Consider the following 19,938-nt stretch of genomic DNA (forward strand, 5'->3'; position numbering starts at 1 on the left):
GGCTACATTCCCAAAGCAGAGGGAAGTGCAGTTGGAGTCAATGGAAGGGAGGTCGGGCCAGGAAATATGTGGTAGGTTCCTAGATACACTGCAGCGTAATGGGCGTCATCTCTCCTCCATCCTCCCTCACCTCTAGGGCAGCTCTATTCACAACACTCATACTGCTGGGTGCTTTGAAGAGAGTTTGAACAAGTCTGGAAGGCAAGTATACAATCTCTGCTCAGAGGGCCAAGAACAACCACACAGATCCCACTTTAACTCAGGAACCCATGCACCAAATACAACAGTGTGACTGGAGGAATTTTTGCCCAGTTTTACAAATTTTCAGATGGGAACCAAATGGGTGTTGATACCACACTCAGCACATCTTTAATCAGGTAAAATAATAAATTACACTTTATTGACTATACCTTCAATGATTATTTTTGCCCATACAGCACTGGTACTAATTTCTGTCTAAAATACTGAACGATTCAGAAGTTAAACTAACTACTGGCATTACATTTTACAGAAAGTTTAAAGAAACTCAGTGTAATCTAGAGTAATGAGTTCACACTGGGTTCATATGTAAGCAGTTCACAGTGATTGGGATCCCATAAACAGATTCACAGTGACTGGAATTCCATGAGGAGAGAACACGGTGACTGGGCTATAACTCCCAAGCAACACTTTCAGTATGCTGGATGAACTCAGCAGGTCAGGCAGCATCAGTCAGAAACGATGAGTCGTCGTTTTGTGCCGGAACCCTTCGTCAGGACTGAAGAATGAAAGATGGGGAAGGATTTGAAGAATGCTTGTAGCGTCAGTTGATAGACCAGTAATTTGAAAGACAAAGGGGTGGGGGAGGGGAAGCATTGACATCATAGCCCTGAAAACAATGGGTGATAGAAGAAGGAGGTGGAAGTGATACAGTACCTGTAGCTAGGGTCGTGCATCACCAGCATCTTACTCTCATCCCACCCCTTTGTCTTCCAAATTACTGGTCTACCAACTGACGCTACAAGCATTCTTCAAATCCTTCCCCATCTTTCATTCTTCAGTCCTGACAAAGGGTTCCGGCCCGAAACGTCGACTCGTCGTTTCTGACTGATGCTGCCCGACCTGCTGAGTTCATCCAGAGTACTGAAAGTGTTGCTTTGATCTTTTACAGCATCTGCAGATTATTTTGTGTTTGCTATAACTCCCAAGAGACTGCTGTGAACACCAAAGAGTTCTGTTCAAAGGTTCAATTGTTCCACTTAATAACAGTTTCTGACAAATCTCTAACCAGGCCCGCCACTTCTGTAAGCGATACAGTACCTGTAGATAGGGTCGTGCATCACCAGCATCTTACTCTCATCCCACGTCCACTCCTTCCTCTGGAACAAGAAAATGTCCTTTAATGAACAGGTGACCTCCGCCGCACACACAGAGCACAGATCTCACCTTATAGCCGGAGCAGTGGTCCAGCAGCCCTGCATACTCAGAAGAACTCACTTTCAAAACAGGAGTGTGCACCTTTGCCTTCCTGAATGGCAAGACTGTTGAGCCAGTGGACTGTGGCTTCTAAGGTGGACTACAAGGAAATCTGATTTCTTGTGCACCAATTTAACAACAGAATAAATATAAAAATGATTCTAGATCGATTTATAGAATATCCTGTAACTAAATTCAATTCATCCTCTCACAATTTACAAAAAACTATGGACAATTATCAGGTCAGCAGAAAAGGTCATTGGCTGCAGTCTACCATCACTACAGGACTTTGGGTGTCTAGGACAAAGAACTTACTGACTACCCATTACACTACTAGTCCACCTCTGTACAGAGATAGGATTCTTCATTGCTATTTCCGTGACAATTTTGTTTGACCAGTCAGGATTGTTAGCCCTGAGCTGAGCCCCCGAACCTGGAGGACCGGTGGACCACTCTTAGTTTGGCCTCTATCCTCTTGGAGGCAGGGCAAAGAAGTGGACAGGAAAAATCATTGTGGACAGTACCCACCCTGCAAACTGCCTTTTCCAAAAGATTCCTTCTGCAACGTGCTTCAGGGCTATTAAAACAAAAACTTCATGCCATTTTAAAACTTTCTTTCCGCCAGGCAGTTAATCTGATCAACCACTCATGCTAGCCACCCACTCCACCCCCGTCTGACTTTTCCCTCAGTCACCGCACTGCACAATAAACACTTGCCATCCACTTCAACCCTGCTTCCCATTCCCATTCAGATATGTCCATACATGGCCTCCTCTACTGCCATGATGAGGCTAATCTCAGGTTGGAGGAGCAACACCTCATATACCGTCTAGGTAGTCTCCAGCCCCTTGGTATGAACATAGAATTCTCCAACTTCCGGTAATTCCCTCCCCCTCCCTTCCTCTATCCCTATTTCACTCTGCCCCCTCCCCCAGCTGCCTATCACCTCCCTCATGGTTCCACCTCCTTCTACTACCCATTGTGTTTTCCCCTGTTCCTTCTTCACCTTTCCTGCCTATCACCTCCCTGCCTCCCTTCCCCTACCCCTTTATCTTTCCTCTTACTGGTTTTTCACCTGGAACCTACCAGCCTTCTCCTTCCCACCCTCCCCCCCACCTTCTTTATAAGGCCTCTGCCCCTTCCCTCTACAGTCCTGACGAAGGGTTCTAGCCCGAAACGTTAACTGATCGTTTCCACGGATGCTGCCCGACCTGCTGAGTTCCTCCAGCGTGTTGTGAGTGTTGCTATGTATTTATGACATTTTATTCCATATCGATACTTTAACCTCTAACTTTGTTTTTACGTCATTCTTTAATTTTTATAATTGTTGAATGGTGTTTTTTTTTATTGCATGTTGCACCCTGACCAACACACCACAGCAAACTCCAAATACATGTCAATGTATATGGCGACGAAAGTTGATCATTGATCCTTTACAAATGGATAACACAGCTTTGGAAGTGCAAACTAGGGTCAGAGGATGCAAATCATAACACACAAGAGATTCTGCAGAAGCCGAAAATTCAGGGTAACACACACAAAATGCTGAAGGAACTCCGCAGGTCAGGCAGCATCTATGGAGAAGAATAAACAGCCAACTTTTTCGGCCAAGACACGTCATCAGGACCTTCACCATGAATCCCAGTGAAGGGTCCTGACTTGAAACAACAGATCTTTATTCCTCTCCATAGATGCTGCCAGACCTGCTGAGTTCCTCTGGCATTTTGTGTGTATTACAACAGTCAGAGGATGTACCTGTAAAATGATGATTCTTGTGAAACACTTTAACTTATCCATAAACTATTCAGTTGCACTCAACTGCCAGGATCCTAGACCATAGGAGCAGAAATAGGCCATTCAGCCCATCAAGACTGTTCTGTCATTCGATCATGGCTGATTTATTTTCCCTCTCAAACCCATCCTCCTGCCTTCTCCCCATGACCTATGACACCAGACCTCTGAAGGTTCAGCTTTAAGCCTGAGCACTCGATGGTAGAGTGCCAGAGATCAAATCCTTGGCATCCTGTTTAGCAGCCATCATTCACACAGTCTGTGGCCATCAAGGGGAAAAGGCAAATGTGATAGGAATGAGCATTTAATGTTAAATAGTTTTAGTGACCTGCTAGATTAGATAGATTTTGCTAACCTACCATTATTTTCAAACCTTATGCCAAGTGCAATGAAATAAATTGATTCGTTTTAATGAACTGCTAGATTAGCAAGTAAATTTATCTGGCACAGTTGTTTTTTTCCTAATCTTATATCCAAGTGTAAAGAAATAAATTGAATTTATCCTTTATGTACGTGTTGTGCATTAAAATGAATACTTTGAAGGCTTGTGGTACAGGTGCTCATCTGGAAGAGCCTTTGACAGAGGAGCTTGAAGCTGTTGATGAAGGATCTCTCTGGCACAGTAGTGAAGATGTTTCATCGTAAGTGTAACTTCTAAAGTATCCAGGTAAGTACACTAAAGTTGGTCTACATCATGTTTAGAAACAGAATGATAGATCAATGGGGGATGACAAACACTTCGGTGTTTTGCTGAGGTTGTCATTCGTGCAATGACAGACCGTCTGCGTTCCCCTAATTCTTCACAATCTTCATCAATTGTTCCACATGTTAACCCTTTACTATGAATTCTTTTTCAGAATGCCAATATCGCTGCCAACACCAGTATTCATTACCCAACCCTCAGCTCCTTGGGGAGTTGCACAGCCTCCCTGGACCACCAGGAGAAGATTAGGTGCTCACCAGTAGTGTGTTGTTTAACCCAACAGAACGGCAAGAAAGAAGCTAGAAAGCTGACCTGCAATGTTAACTCTGCTTCCGTCAGCAAGCTGGGATAGTCTGGGCAAGTGGCTAAGTTAAAGCTGAATGCACTATGAACCTTCAACATTCCATAGAGAGAGGGCATGGAAGAGAGCAGACAGCAACAAAGGATGACAGGTCTGTTTCTCTCTCAGATGTGTCCTGATTTGCTGAGCACATCCAGCACTCTTTGGGCTTCAGTTCAGGTTTCCGACATCTGCAGCATTTTGCTTTTGGAAGTTAAGCCCTGCCTCCGCTGGCAGGTACATTAACACCATTAAAAAGGCACTTGCACAGGTATGTGAACTCCAGCATGGATGGTCCCAAGCTCATCCTGCAAAAGGAGGAGGCTTGGGGATGGGGCTAGCAGCCCCGTCCTGTAAAAACTTAGTGCTACAGAAACATCAACAGTTGCTCCAAAACCTACATTCCTGGGAGAGGAAAGAGAAGAGGGACTACACCTGGGATAACTCTAAAGCAGGGGATCCCAACCTTTCTTATACCAGTAAGCAAGGGATCTGTGGCCTTTAGGACAGAGGCCTCTAAAGACTGGCCAAGGACAGAGAACTCTGGCAAGCTGCTGTTGGCAGCCTATGCCCCAGTAGGGGTGATGGGCTTAAATACAGCTGCATGGATAAGAAGAGTTTAGAGCAGGGGTTCCCAACCATTTTTACGCCTTGGACCCCTACCATGAACGAGGGGACCGCGGACTTCAGGTTGGGAATGCCTGGTTTAGAGGAATAGGCGTCAAAAGTAGGCAAGTGGCACAAATTTAGGTGGGCATCTTGGTAGACGTGGAACAGTCGGGCCAAAGGACCAGGTTTCATGTTCAATGGTCTCTAAGTAACCCCCTGGATTTATTGTGGCGCTGAAGAAATTATATCGTATGTTTTCCCAAGTATCCGCAATACCATGCACTAACTTCAACCCAAACCCAAAGAGTAAAGATGACCTGGTCACCATCAATGCTGTGATGATATTTTACACAGTTCAAAGTTTGTGGCGATAGTTTTGACAGGGTCAGAGTTTACTCTATTTAAACAATGGGGCTGAGAATGCACAAGACACAATTCTAAAACAGGCAATCGAGAGGATCCACAGCAATCAACCGTAAAATCCCCTGGGTATATTTAAGCAAAGATTGATTAGTAAGGACATCAAAGCTTGTGGGGAGAAGATAGGATGGATAATAAATCAGCCACATTGGAATGGCAGAGCAGACTCAATGGGTCGAATAGCCTAATTCTGCGCCTATACCTCATGGTCTTATGAAGATGCGAACTGATAGACTTACCTTTTGCTTTTTCCTCATTGTGACCTTCACTCCGTCCACTGACACCACAATGCTCACTTTTTTCTTCTTGATGTTCTTGGCTTTAAACTCGTACTGTGAATAAAACAATATCAGAGTTACTTACTGCCTAGCTCCACTCCACAGCCATCAGCTCCATAAGAATAGAAGCTGAACTGATAGCAGAGGCATTCCTCCAGATCTCCCAGCAAGTCATCAGAGCTCAAAAACTCATCAGCAAATGGCGGAGAACCAGACAGGGTGATTTTGTGTGCTTCCGGTTACAGCATAATTGCTCATTTTGCTGAAGACTTTTTCCACCTCCTAGCTCTGGTTGCCTTGTCCAGATTGCCCAAGAGACGTCAATCATAGTGTGATCCCCAACATTTCCCTCCAGCACGGTATTTCACTACATTGAGATTCAAACTGTATGTCACAGGCTCCAACAGTTTCCGTAACACAAATAAGACAAAAAGAATAAGCAGAAGGTGTAAAATAAGTGTAATAATTAGAAAGACTTGCTATCTGGAAGGTTTCACCCAAGGCATCGATGTTCACTGGTGCCATCTTGACCAGAAGACAATTCAGCTGTCAAATGTCATCTGTTTATTCCCCTCCATAGACGTTGCCTGCCTTACTGAGTTCCTCCAGCATTTTATGTGTGTTGCTCTGGGTTTCTAGCATCAGCAGAATCCTTTCATAAATCATTTATGAGTTTCTCCAGTAGATCACTCGTAATTCAGTGAACAGACTTTGTGGCAATGAGGGTACTTTGCAATGTCAATCATTGATAGAGCCCTCAACATCCACTCCCTCACTCCAAACAGAAGTTTTATCGTTTAATTTGATAATTAACCATATTAACACTGGATTAATATGCACTAATTATCATACATAGTTGAATGATTATTTCATAAACATAATCCAGTCATGAACTCTGAATAACTTTCACCCCTACCACACTCAGCGTTGCGCAGAAATAACTCCAAAGTTTTGTGTCTGTCACTATATTAGGACACTCATGCCCTTCAGCATATCAGGGCTTGAAGCCAGAGAGACAGCGGTCCGCCCCAGTGTCCCAGACATGGCTGCTTTGTCACATCAGATTAGCAAAGTCTCAAAACACTTAGGGCCACGTGAAAATGTAACTCACATCGAACAGCTACTTTGACACCGAGAGAGTGAAGAGACTTTTGAGTCGTGCATCCTGCCCTCTGCAACTTGAACATAATCTTTCATACCAGAAAAAGCGGGTGAATTGCAGATATGAAAGAGGTGACTGGCTCAGGTGTCTGAATGCAGTGGGGAAGCAATCTGATAGTAGTGGGGAAAAAGTTGTTCTTGAGTCTGTAGGACTGTAGGACATGGGGGCAGAATTAGGCCACTCAGTTCCTCGAATTTGCTCCACCATTCAATCGAGGCTGATTTATTATCCCTGTCAACCTCATCATCCTGCCTTCTTCCCATAACCTTTGACGCCCTTACTAATCAAGGACTTACTAACCTCCTGGATGGAGGGGTGGAGATACCTCTAGGAGGTATAGGGTGCTTCTCCTGCCGCTAGCCTGCAGATCACCCTTGGACGAGGTGTAGCACCCGCTTACCCTCCCCTCCCCGATCAGGGTCACATGAAGCCATAGTAGCAGGTGGTGGATGGTCGTATGAGCAGCCGGTGCATGTCACAAGTCCTGGTTATGCGACACTGATGCCAGGCAGACAATCCCTTGACAGCATTGACAATGGCAGGGGTCACCCATCTTGTAAAGACACTTCCCAGGAGAAGGCAATAGCAAACCACTTCTGTAGTAATATGTACTAAGAACAATCATGGTCATGGATAGACTGTGATCACCGGTGTCACATGACAAGGCACATAATGAACGATCGAGTGATTAACCTCCACTTTAAACATACCCAACGGCTTGGCCTCCTCAGCTACCTCTGGCAACGGATTCTACAGATTCACCACCCTCTGACTAAAGAAATTCCTCCTCATCTAAAGGGGGATCCTTCTATACTGAGGTTGTGCCCTCTGGTCCTAGACCTCCCCACTATAGGAAACATCCTCTCCAAGTCCACTCCTCTAAACCTTTCTGGATGTCCAGATCTCCAAGCTCCTGTATCTTCTTCCAGAATGTCAAGGGGAGAAAAGGGAATGGCCAGGGTGGTATCCTTGATGAAACTGTTCACTCTGGAGTTGTGTATTCAGTGAGGCTGGAACCCATAACTTCCAATCTCACAGTTAAGAATGTTACCCACTAAACCAGCCAGTAATAAATCTTCTTTACCACCTTGTATGGCCAGTCTCTTTTCCAAAGTGCAAATAAAACTTCCTTCCAGTGCTCTGAAATTGTGTTAATGTGTACGGGATCCTCACAAGTAGGTCTCTCTAGGGAAGTGCCAGTATCACAAAGATGTCCCTGCGAGTTTGTCTGTGTCTAGACTGTCAGGATTAGTGAAAGAGACACAGAGTTGGGGGTGGGTCAGATGATGTGTTTCAGCTCTTCTAGAGGATCCCAAGGATAATGTGACAATTTTCTAGGGAGTCCCAGACAGCCTATCCATTAGTTACAGGGTGTCTGTAGCAGCATGATTACTTCTGTGTGTCAAGAAATCCATTGTAACTGGACTAGGATTCCTTGGAATGTGTCTATACCTGCCAGCAAACCCGGAGTTGCTCTTTCACTTGCAGGGCATCCCCAGGAACACACCATAACTGGCAACTGGTCCCCAGAATTTTGAAGGATTCACATGGCAAGAGTCCCGTACAGAGTGTGGGTAAAATTGTAAACCCACAATGTGTTTGAGAATTAGCCATGAGTAAGTGCTTCTCATTGCTACCATCGGGGAGAAGATACAGGAAACTGACAACACACACTCAGTGTTTTAGAAACAGTTGCTTCTACCTCACCATCAGATTTCTGAACAGACAATGAACCCATGAACACTACCTCACTATCTTCGCTCTCTTTTTGCACTACTTACTTAATTTTACTTTTTTATACATTTCTTATTGTAATTTATAGTATTTTTATGCACTGTCCTGCACTGCTGCTGCAAAACCACACATTTCACAACATCTCAGTGATATTAAACCTGATTCTGATTCTAAATCCCAGTGTTGGTGACAGCCAAGATCACTTAACATCTGACAACTCTCTCCCTGAGGTGTTGTTTGGACACTTTATTGGCTGGGGAGGGGGAGGCTCTAAACAGGCTGCACCAACCCATCGTTGCAATGTTTCAGTAACAGATCCTGGCCACCGGAGGCCTCTGCAAGCCATGGTAATGCTCGGATACCTCCATAGGCAGCTTCACCTTACAGCCGCAGCCTCGGATTCACCAGAGACCCCCCTGCACAAACTGGGCCTTCTCTTCCTCCTGCATTTTCAATTCTCAAAGTTCTCAAAATGCCCGACTACCTTGAACCCTCACACACGAGCCTCTGGACACTTGCGGGCTGCCCCCAGCACATCATTGGCCTGTGTTGGCTGTTGATGCAAAAGTGCATTATCACCGCACATCACCCTGTGACAAATAATGCTAATCTTTACGTTTACACTGGGGGCAGTTTACAGAGGCCAATTAACCAACCAGCCTGTGCTTTGGGAAGAATCCAGGGTACCCAGAGGAAACCCATGTGGTCACAGGAGAACGTGCAAACTCCACACACAATGCCAGAGTTCAGAATCAAACCTAGAATGCTGGAATTCTGAAACAGCAGCTCCACCAGCTGGGTCTCCACACCACCCAGGGATACAGGACACAATTTCCAAAACAGCAGATGACGCGAAGCTTGAGATGCATCACGAACAGTGAGGAAGATTGCATTCTTCTTACAGAGAGTGATGAATCACTCAGATTCATCACTGGATTTCTCTACCCCAGGGAGTTAGTTCGTGGGTGAGCTGAGCACCAGAGGGCACAGCCTCGGAATACAAGGGCGTCCCTTTAGAACAGAGGTGAGAAGGAATTTCTTTAGCCAGAGGCTGGTGAATCTGTGGAAGTCGTTACCACAGACGGCTGTGGAAGCCAAGCCATTGGGTATACTTAAAGCGGAGGCTGATAGGTTCTTGATTAGTAAAAGTGTCAAAGGTTAAGGGGAGAAGGTAGGAGAATGGGGTTGAGAGAAAAATCAGCCATAATGGAATGACGGAGTGGACTCAATAGGTGAATGGCCTAATTCTGTTCCTATGTCTTAATGCCCGACAGCTGTTGTAGATCATTGGATGTATGTAATAATGAAATAAATAATTTTTTGGAAGATTCCTGAATTGAGAGCTATAGGGAACTGGCACACAAGAGGAGTTAAAGCCTGAGACAGCACCAGCCCAGCTCACATTCAATGACAGGGAAGATTTGAGGGCTGAGTGGCCTGCTCCTGCTCCCATTTCCTCGTGTTCTTGTACAGAAATTAGTAAAGGCATGCCACTGAGAGCCAGATTGGTGGAGTACACAGTTAGCTTGCAACACACACAAAACGCTGGAGGAACTCAAGAGTCCCTGCGGCATCTATGGAGGGAAATGAGCAGTCGATTTTCAATCGTGGTGAAGAGTCTCGGCCTGAATCGTCAGCTGTTCATTTTCTTCCAGAGATGCTGCCTGACCTGGTGAATTCCTTTGGCATTTTGTGTTTGTGGATCCAGATTTCAGCATCTATGGTCCCTTGTGTCAGGAGATCAGACATGGATAAAAGAAAGTGGTTGGAAGGGGTCATAGGCTCATAAAGGTTCTCAGCACAAAATAGGCCCTTTGGCGTCACTCATCCTTGTCAACCAAGGTGCTTAACTCGACCGAGTTTAGCCCACATCCATTTAAAGCCTACCTGTCTAAAGATCTTTTCAAAGTTTTGAGAGCCTGGCCATGGCTAGAATCAACTCCTACCTAAACAAGGACCTGAACCCGCAGCAGTTTGCCTATCGCCACAATGGGTCTACACTGGATGTAATCTCACTGACACTCCACTCACCCTCGGATCACCTGGACAATAGTAAAACCTACGGCAGACTGCTGTTTATTGACGACAGTTCAGTGTTCAACTCAATCATACCCTCAGTTCTCATCAAGCTCCAAAATCTGAACCTCTGTACCTCCCTTTGCAACTGGCTCCTTGACTTCCTCACTGGAAGACCACAGTCAGTGTGGATCAGAAATAACATCTCCTCCTCGCTGACACTCAACGCTGGCACACCTCTAGGATGCATACTTAGCCCACTGCTCTACTCTCCCTACATCCACGTCTGTGTGGCTAGGCACAGCTCAAACACTATCTATTAATTTGCCGATGACACAACTATCGTCGGCAGAATTTCAGATGGCGACGAGGAGGCGTACGAGAGTGAGACAGATCAACTGGTTGAGTGGTGTCACAGCAGCAAACTTGCACTCAATGTCAGTAAGACCAAGGAATTGATTGCGGACTTCAGGAAGGGGAAGTTGAGGAAACACACACCAGTCCTCATTGAGCCTGCAGATCATGTTCAATCCTCATCTCCTCAGTGCTTCAGGAGCCCTCAACATTAACCAGCACCATCGTTAGCAAATATAACCGCTGAAAAGATATTATTCTGAATAAAAACAATGCAGGGAGAAAGAGAGGGGTGGGGAGAGTATGAGGGAGAGGAAGAGGGAGATGGGTAGTAGGGAAAGGATGAGGGAAGGGAGAGGGTGAGGGGATGGTCAGGTGAGAAGGGGAGGGGGAGGAAGAGTGAAGGAAAGAATGGGGGGAGAGAGGGAAAGGGAGAGGATCTTGTTGGAAACAGAAATTGAATAAGAAATCTCCATGAAATTATTTTACCTAGTCTCATTATGACATTGGTTGAACTTTGTTACAGAGGAATCACACCTCAAGAAGGAAAAAAACGTCTACCCTTTCCAGGAAACCATCCAAAAGACAAATTTCAGCTGCTGGAGGGAGTAATTTTGTGCAATCAACTTGGTATTCATCTGAATACAGCTCAACTAGAGTTAGATAAACGAGGGCTCATCGACGTCGAGAACTACAGATGACTTCTGGCCAGAGAGGCAGTAACCTCGCTGATTCTACCCTGGATCACCGTCATTGCGGACTGCAAGTGGTAGCAACGGGGAAGAAAGCTAAAAGTCTGCAGATGCTGGAAATCTGAAGTAATGTAGAAAATGCTGATCACTCAGCAGGTCAGAAAGAGAAACAATGTAATGTCTCAGACCAAAGACCCATGTTCAGAATAAAGAAAGACGAAGAATGCAACCAAGAGAGCTTCTGCATTATAGTGATCCAGGAATCCAATAATTATCATGCAACATATAAGCAAAAATGGTAAATTTAATCGGCTATGATACTACTGGAGGCGGTATGGTAGCATTAAGCTATTGCAGAGTCAGTGACCCATCTGTAAGGAGTCTGTACGTTCTCCCTCTGACCGTGTGGGCTTCCTCTGGGTGCTCCAATTCCCTCCCACATCCCAAAGATGCACGGGCTACGAGGCTAATTGGCCACACGGGTGTAACTGGACAGTACTGTATCTCGAAATAAAATACAGTGAAATGCACCTTTTGCATCAACGACTGACACAGTCCAAGGATGTGTCGGGCCAGCCTGCAAGTCTCACCGTGCTTCCAGCACCAGCCTAGCACGCCCACAACTGAGTAACCCAGTGAAATGATGATTCTTGCATTTACTCAAACTTTATATACAGAGGAGATTTACTAGACTGTTACCTGGGTTTCAGCACCTAAATTACTGAGAAGGGTTGAACAAGTTAGGTCTTTGTTCTTTGGAGCGTAGAAGGTTGAGGGGGGACTTGATAGAGGTGTTTAAAATTATGAGGAGGATAGATAGAGTTGGTGTGGATAGGCTTTTTCCATTGAGAGTAAGGGAGATTCAAACAAGAGGACATGAGTTGAGAGTTAAAGGGCAAAAGTTTAGGGGTAACATGAGGGGGAACTTCTTTACTCAGAGAGTGGTAGCTGTGTAGAACGAACTTCCAGTAGAAGTGGTAGAGGCAGTTTCGATTTTGTCATTAAAAAAAAATGGATAGGTATATGGACAGGAAAGGAATGGAGGGTTATGGACTGAATGCAGGTAGATTGGACTAGGTGAGAGTAAGCGTTCGGCACAGACTAGAAGGGCCGAGATGGCCTGTTTCCGTGCTGTAATTGTTATATGGTTATATGTTATATGGTTATATAAGGACAGATAAGTCACACAGATTTAAAGTGGCTGCAGTACAGTGCAAGACATAAAAAATATTCAAATTTACAGAAATAAGCAGCGCAAAAGGGAAATAATGAGGTGGCGTTCATAGATCCATGGACTGTTCTGAAATCTAATGGCAGAGGGGAGGCAGTTATTCTTAAAACATTGAGCGTGGGTCTTCAGGCTCCTGTAACACCTCCCTGATGGTAGTAACGCAAAGAAGGCTTGCCCCAATGATGAGGGACCTCAATGGTGGATGCCACCGTTTTATCCACCTCTTGAGGGTATCCTCAAGGCAGGGAGGGGTGAACCCGTGGTGGAGATGGGTAAGTCTGTAACCCTCTGCAGCCTCTTAGGATCCTGTGCATTAGAAGCTGTGTACCACACTGTGATGTAACCAGTTGGAATAAATATTCATCTTGGTTTATAAATGCTCCCTTTTAATTCCATTATAAGATTTTTCTCCACCAGAAGAGCAGAGCTCCAAATTTCCTTACTGACCAGTATTACCTCACAAACACCAGAGATTACTGAGGTCCGACAGCTCCTGAAAAAATAATTTTTAATTTCAATAATACCCTTTTCACACCAGCCTCCTCCTAGTTAGAATAAATAAAATCATTCTTCAGATGTGTTTTAATTTTAAAATGTGTTGTTCGATATCTATTCATCATGGATAAACATAAGTAAATGCAGATTAAACATTTTGGAATGATGTTTCGTTAATACAGGATGAGCCTGCATTAATCTCATATGATTTAGTTTGTCCGTGTGTCTGTAGAGATTGTTTGTTGTAAAATCTCACTGTTTCCGATGTCCATACTGACCTTTGCTACATCCCTGTTCTCATTTTTAAATCGCTTGCTTTACAAGAGATACAAGATTAAATATATATTCTGCCTGTGCACAGGGCTCTCGATGTGCTTCGACTGATAAATTAGAAGCGGCTGCAATGAATGTCACCAATTCCAGTAAAGAAGCAGTTATCTCATTAGTACCAGTCAGAGGTTTGCCAGATAGAGAATCAAGCCATCAGCCATATACCCTCAACCATCAGGCGCCTGAACCAGAATGGATAACTTCCCTCAACTTCACTTGCCCATCACTGAAATGTTCCTACACCTAGGGATTCACTTTCAAGGACACTTCATCGCATGTTCTTGATATCTATTGCTTGCTTGCTTGTTTGTTTGTTTGTTTGTTTATTTATTTATTTATTCTTTCTTTCTTTCTGTATTTGCACAGCTTGCTGGCTTTTGCACACTTGCCCAGTTGGTGCGTTTTTTTCATTGATTCTATTATGGTTATCATTCTGCTATTGAGTATGCCTGCAAGAAAATAAATCTCAGGGTTGTACATGGTGACATACATGTACTTTGATAATCAATTTACTTTGAACCTTGAAAATTAATCTTTGCTCTATGAACTGTTTGCTCTGCGCTGTTATGATCCAGACATCGGCACCTTGGTTCCTGCACTTCAAGACACAGAGAAACTGATACAGGGTGAGATACATCAAAGTTGCTGGTGAACACAGCAGGCCAGGCAGCATCTCTAGGAAGAGGTACAGTCGATGTTTCAGGCCGAGACCCTTCAACTAGTCCTGACGTTACATATGTATACTGCCAAATGAGACAAAGTTTCTCCGAACCAGGGTGTAAAGCTCAGTAGTACAAATAACACACAATCACTTAGTAAGAATTAAATCTACGTAAGGATAAACGAAGTAAAGTGCACAAATTAAATACTGTAGGGTACAGTACAAATTATCTGGTGACACTTCCAGTGTGCTGTGGCGGGGAGTTCAGAAGCCGCTGTTTCCCATCCTGACCTATGCATCAGTCTCCTGCCTGATGGTAGGATGTCAAAGAGGATGCCCATTATGAATTTTTTTTATCTATTTATTCTTTTTATTTAGAGATACAGGAAACTAACAGGCCCTACCGGCCCAACAAACCTGCATCCGGATCCCAATACAAAATGCCAAACAACCCTTTGCCACGGCGGCTGCTGCTCTCCCAGCTGAGTTCCTCCAGCCGCTTGTTATTTCTTGTTCCTCGTTCTAGCATTGGCCGTCACAATATGTCCCCTCTGTTCCAAGGAGAACAATCCCATTTGCTCCAATCTATCCAGAGAACTAAAGCGCCTTATCCTAGAATCATTTCCGTAAATCTCTTCTTCATCCTCTCCAAAGCAGTCTAGCCTCGCAAATGTTCATTTGTGGTTCAGAATCAGGTTTCAAAATGCTGCGAAGTATGTTGTTCTGCACCAGCAGTACAGTGCAAAGCGTTAAAATTACTGCTGGTTATAATTATAATTACATAGCGGTTGGCACAACACTCTACAACACCAGTGATCACTGACTGGGTTTCAGATTCCGCCGCTGTCTGTAAAGCGTTTGCACGTTCTCCCCACGATTGCGTGCATTCCCTCTGCGCGCTCCGGGTTCCTCCCACATACAAAAGACATATAGATTAGGAATAAGGTTAGGAAATGGAAGCGTGGCAGGAATGGCAAGCTTGGACAGTATCAGTCACTGATGCAAAAGGCACATTTCACTATATATTAACTTACCGGCCCAGCAAGCCCACTCCACCCCATTACACCCATGTGACAAATTAACCTACGACACTGTACGCCTTTAGAGTGTGGGAGGAAACTGGAGCTCCAGACAAAACCCGCGCAGTCATGGGGAGAATGTACTTGGACAGTGGCGGGAATTGAACCTGGCTCGCTGGCGCCGTAACAATGTTGTGCTAACCGCTATACTACCCTGCTGCTTCAAACATGATTTGATGTAATTTGACAAATAAAGCTAATCTTTACAGGAAGATAACTTTTAACTCCTGAAAAATGCCTCATTTCCACTACTTGGAGTGTTGATCAACCACCAACACATCACCTCTGGAACCAAAGAAGCCCAAGCATTTGACCACTGTTATACCACCATTAAGAATGCTTACTGTGTCATCCCACGCCCACACTTTGTAAAGTCCGATCACGTGGCTGTATTTCTACTCCCTAAATATAGGCAGAGACTGAAGACCACTGCATCAGTGGTGAGGACCAAGAAGGTATGGTCAAGGGAAGTGGAGGACTGTTTACAGGACTGGTTTGTGTTAGTGGACTGGACAATCATCAGGGATTCTTCTTCAAATCAGAATGAATACGCTGTAATTGTCACCAACTTTATCAAGACGTGTGGATGAGTATGTGCCCTCAAGAACATATTGGATAGACCCAAACCAAAAGCCATGGGTGAACCAGGAGACTCACAGTCTGCTGAGGCACTCAGAGATCCACAGATATACAGGAAGTCCAGGTATGACCTACAGAAGGCTATTTTTCGGGCAAGAAAACAATTCCATTTGAGGTGAGGGACAGAATCAGATGCACGTTAGCTCTGGCAGTGTTTGCAAGCTATTCATATGAAGCAAAACATAACATTGAGAACGGATGTGATGCTTCAATCTCTGATGAGCTCAACACCTTTTATGCGCGCTTTGAAAAGGAGAATAAAACTACATTTGTGTGAATCTCTGCAATATCTGGTGACCCTGTGACCTCTTGTCTCAGAGGCCGACGTCAGAACATCTTTCAAATGGATGAACCCTTGCAAGACATCAGGCCCTGATGGTGTACCTGGTAGGGCTCTGAAAACCTGTGCCAACCAACTAGCGGGTGTGTTCAAGGACATCTCCATTCTTTCACTGCTGCAGTCGAAGGTTCCCACCTATTTCAAAATGATGACAATCATACCAATGCCCAAGAAGTTCAGGGTTCGTTGCCTCAATGATTATTACCTAGAAGCACTCACATCTACTGTGGTGCAGTGCTTTGAGAGGTTGGTCATGGTTAGAATTCAATTCCTGCCCAAGCAAGGACCTGAACCCACTGCAATTTGCCTATCGCCACAATAGGTCTGCAGCAGATGCAATCTCGCTGGCCCTCCCCTTGGCCTGGATCACCTGGACAAGAGTAATACCAATATCAGGCTGCTGTTTATCCATTACAGCTCAGCGTACAACACAATCATACCCTCAGTTCAAATCAACAAGCTCCAAAACCTGGGCCTCTGTGCCTCCCTCTGCAACTGGATCCTTGACTTTCACACCAGGAGACCACAATCTGTGTGGATTGGACATAATATCTCCTATTCCTGTCAACCAACACTGCACACCTCAAGAATTGGTACTTAGCCCAATGATCTGCTCTCTCTAAACCCATGATTGTGTGGCTAGGTGCAACTGAAATACCGTCTATAAGTTTGCCCATAACACAACTAATGTTGGCTGAACTTCAGATGCTAACGAGGAGGCGTACAGGAGCGAGACAGATCAGCTGGTTGAGTGGTGTCACAACAACAACCTTGCACCCAACATCAGTAAGACCAAGGAGTTGATTGTAGATTTCAGGAAGAGGAAGTCGAGGAAACACACACCAATCCTCATTGAGGGATCAACAGTGGAAAGGATGGGCAGTTTCAAGTTCCTGGGTGTCACCACCTCTGAGGATCTATCCTGGGCCAAACGTATTGATGAAATTACGAAGAAGGCACAACATCAGCTATATTTTATTTGGAAAATGACGAGAATTGGTTTGTCACCAAAAGCACTCACAAGTTTCTACAGTTGTACAGTGGAGAGTATTCTAACTGGATTCATCACCGTTTGGTATAGAGGAGCCACTGCACAGGATCAGAACAAGCTGCAGAAAATTGTAAACTGTCAGCTCCACCATGAGCACGAGCCTCCCCAACATCCAGGATACCTTCAATAGGCGATGCCTCAGAAAGGCGGCATCCATCATCAAGGAACCCTATCACCCCAAACCCTCCCTCTTCTCATTGCCACCATCTAGGAGGCGGTACAGGAGACCAAAAACACACACTCAATGTTTCAAAAACAGCTTCTTCCCCTCTGCCATCAAATTCCTGTATTGACAATGAACCCATGAACACCAGGAGATCATCATTATGTGCTGTGTCATATGACGCGGGCAATTATGGTCTTTCTAGCCACAACTGTTCTTGGCAAATTTTTCTACAGAAGCAGTTTCCCATTGCCTCCTTCCGGGCAATCTCTTTAGAAGACAAGTGACCCCAGCCAGTACCGAAACTTCTCAGAGATAGTCTGCCTGGCGTCAGTGCTTGCATAATCAGGACATGTGATATGTACCAGCTGCTCATAAGACCATCCACCACCTGCTCCCATGGCTTTATGTGACTGGGGGCTAAACAGGTGCTACACCTTGCCCAGGGGTGACCTGCAGGCTAAAAGAGGGGAGGATGGGAGCACCTTACATCTCCTTTAGTAGAGATGTACAGAATCTCAGCCCTGCCACCCACATAAACACTACCTCAGTAGTTTTCCCTCTCTTTTTGCATTACTTATTTAATATAGTTTTCTTTTTTATATATACTTCCTAGTGTAATTTACAGCTTTTATTATTATGTATCGTAACGTACTGCTGCCGTAAAACCACAATGTTCACGACTTATGCCTGTGATATTAAACTTGATTCTGATTCTGACAGTATGTCTGTGATCTTACAATTAATATGCTTACTGGTATTATATATCACTCTGGGTTAGTCCGCCTGTCCCCAGATAACAATTCTGTTCTGGTGTTTTGTCATCTTCTACTACTTCCCTTTATATGGTTATCTTTCCTACGAATGATAAGCGCAGGGTAAAGTCAAAGGGCACCAGCTCTCTGACAGAGATGGAACTCATTTCTTCTTCCCTTAGGTCACATACTTCAGCGAGATTAGCCCTGTGTGGGTGTAATGCTGCTGCCAGCTGTTCACAACATAAACCGGCCCTTCGGATTCTGTAATATTTCAGAGTTTTACTTCCTGTAACTTGGACAAGTCTATCCTCAGTCACAACCTTCAAGGTTCGTCCAAGGTCACTCACTGAAAGACAACATGCCCCAACTGAAAAAAGTCTGAACAAACTTGCAATCTGTAAAGAATGTTCACTGTTGGGATTCCCCGCAGCAAGTAAAAACCTCATTTCTGAAGTGGTTCTTAATCTGATCAACCACTCTAGTTAGCCCCCCACACACACCCTCTATCTATTACCCCCACAACTGCACGGTAAAGATTTTAAACCACTTTTTATAATGCCATTTGCATTGTAAATACAAGCTGATATTTATGTATTTATGCACATTTTATTCCATATCTATACTTTAACCTCTAACTTTAAATAATTCTTTATTTTATATAATTGCTGAATGCTGTTTTTGTTGCATGTTGCACCAAAACACCACAGCAAATTCCGAATACATGTGATGGTGAATAAAGTTGATCATTGATCCTTACAGCAGCCAATTATCCACATTTCCAACTCCCCCAAACAGCCGTGAGATAGTGAATTAGTTAGTTATTGTTCTTACTTCTACAACTCAGAACAGGGACATTCATCCCGCTGGTTCCAAGTACAGTGACTGTATCAATCCCATACTCCTCTCTTTATTCCCCTGTGCTCCTACAGCTTGCTATCTCTCCTCTGCCCATCAAAGTAAATTTATTGTCAAAGTACGCATATGTCACCATCTTAAACCGGAGGGGCAATGCGTAAAAATTACAATAAGAAAAACTTAAGTCGTGCAAAAAGAGAGCCAAAAATAGTGAGGTAGTGTTCATGGATTCACGGACCATTCAGAAACCTGATGGGGGAGAGGAAGAAGCTCTTTCTAAAACATCGAGTGTGTGACTTCAGGCTCCTGTGCCTCCTCCCCGATGGTAGCAATGAGAAGAGGCATGTCCAGGGTGATGGGGGTCCTTAATGATGGATGCCACCTTTTTGAGGCATCACTTTTCCATTGTGGCTGATGAGATCACCCACATCTGCCAACAGACTCCCTTCTGCTCAGGGATGGAGCTGATTACCCTTGGTGTCAGCTTTGGAGAAAGTCCAGGAGAGTTTGCCCACCCTCTCCTTACTAAAGAAAGGATGGCAGGCACACCCAGCCAAGTTTGAACACACAAAATCCAGGAGGAACTCAGCAGGTCAAGCAGCATTTATGCAGAGGGGCAAACAGTCAATGTTGTGGGCCGAGACCCTTCATCAGGACCTGGATGCTAGAAATCTTCAGCGCGCACACAAAATCCTGAATGAACTCAACAGATCAGGCAGCATCTATGGAAAGGAGTAAGCAGCCAATATTTTGGGATGAGACCCTTCATCAGGACCTATATG

The 19,938-nt window shown here is 44.6% G+C and overlaps 1 protein-coding gene across 1 annotated transcript in view; it reads right to left on the minus strand.

The window, feature by feature from the left end:
* si:dkey-34e4.1 (carboxyl-terminal PDZ ligand of neuronal nitric oxide synthase protein) overlaps positions 1–19,938 on the minus strand; it is a 146,135-nt gene that overhangs the window by 48,609 nt on the left and 77,588 nt on the right. Inside the window, exons 3-4 of the mRNA XM_063073436.1 lie at positions 5,558–5,650; positions 1,300–1,358 (exon numbers count right to left, since the gene is read on the minus strand). Coding sequence (XP_062929506.1) covers positions 1,300–1,358; positions 5,558–5,650 — 152 coding nt within the window. The remainder of the gene's footprint in view (positions 1–1,299; positions 1,359–5,557; positions 5,651–19,938) is intronic.

This window comes from Mobula hypostoma, chromosome 21, assembly GCF_963921235.1.
Source record: "Mobula hypostoma chromosome 21, sMobHyp1.1, whole genome shotgun sequence".
Classification (NCBI taxonomy): Eukaryota; Metazoa; Chordata; class Chondrichthyes; order Myliobatiformes; family Myliobatidae; genus Mobula; species Mobula hypostoma.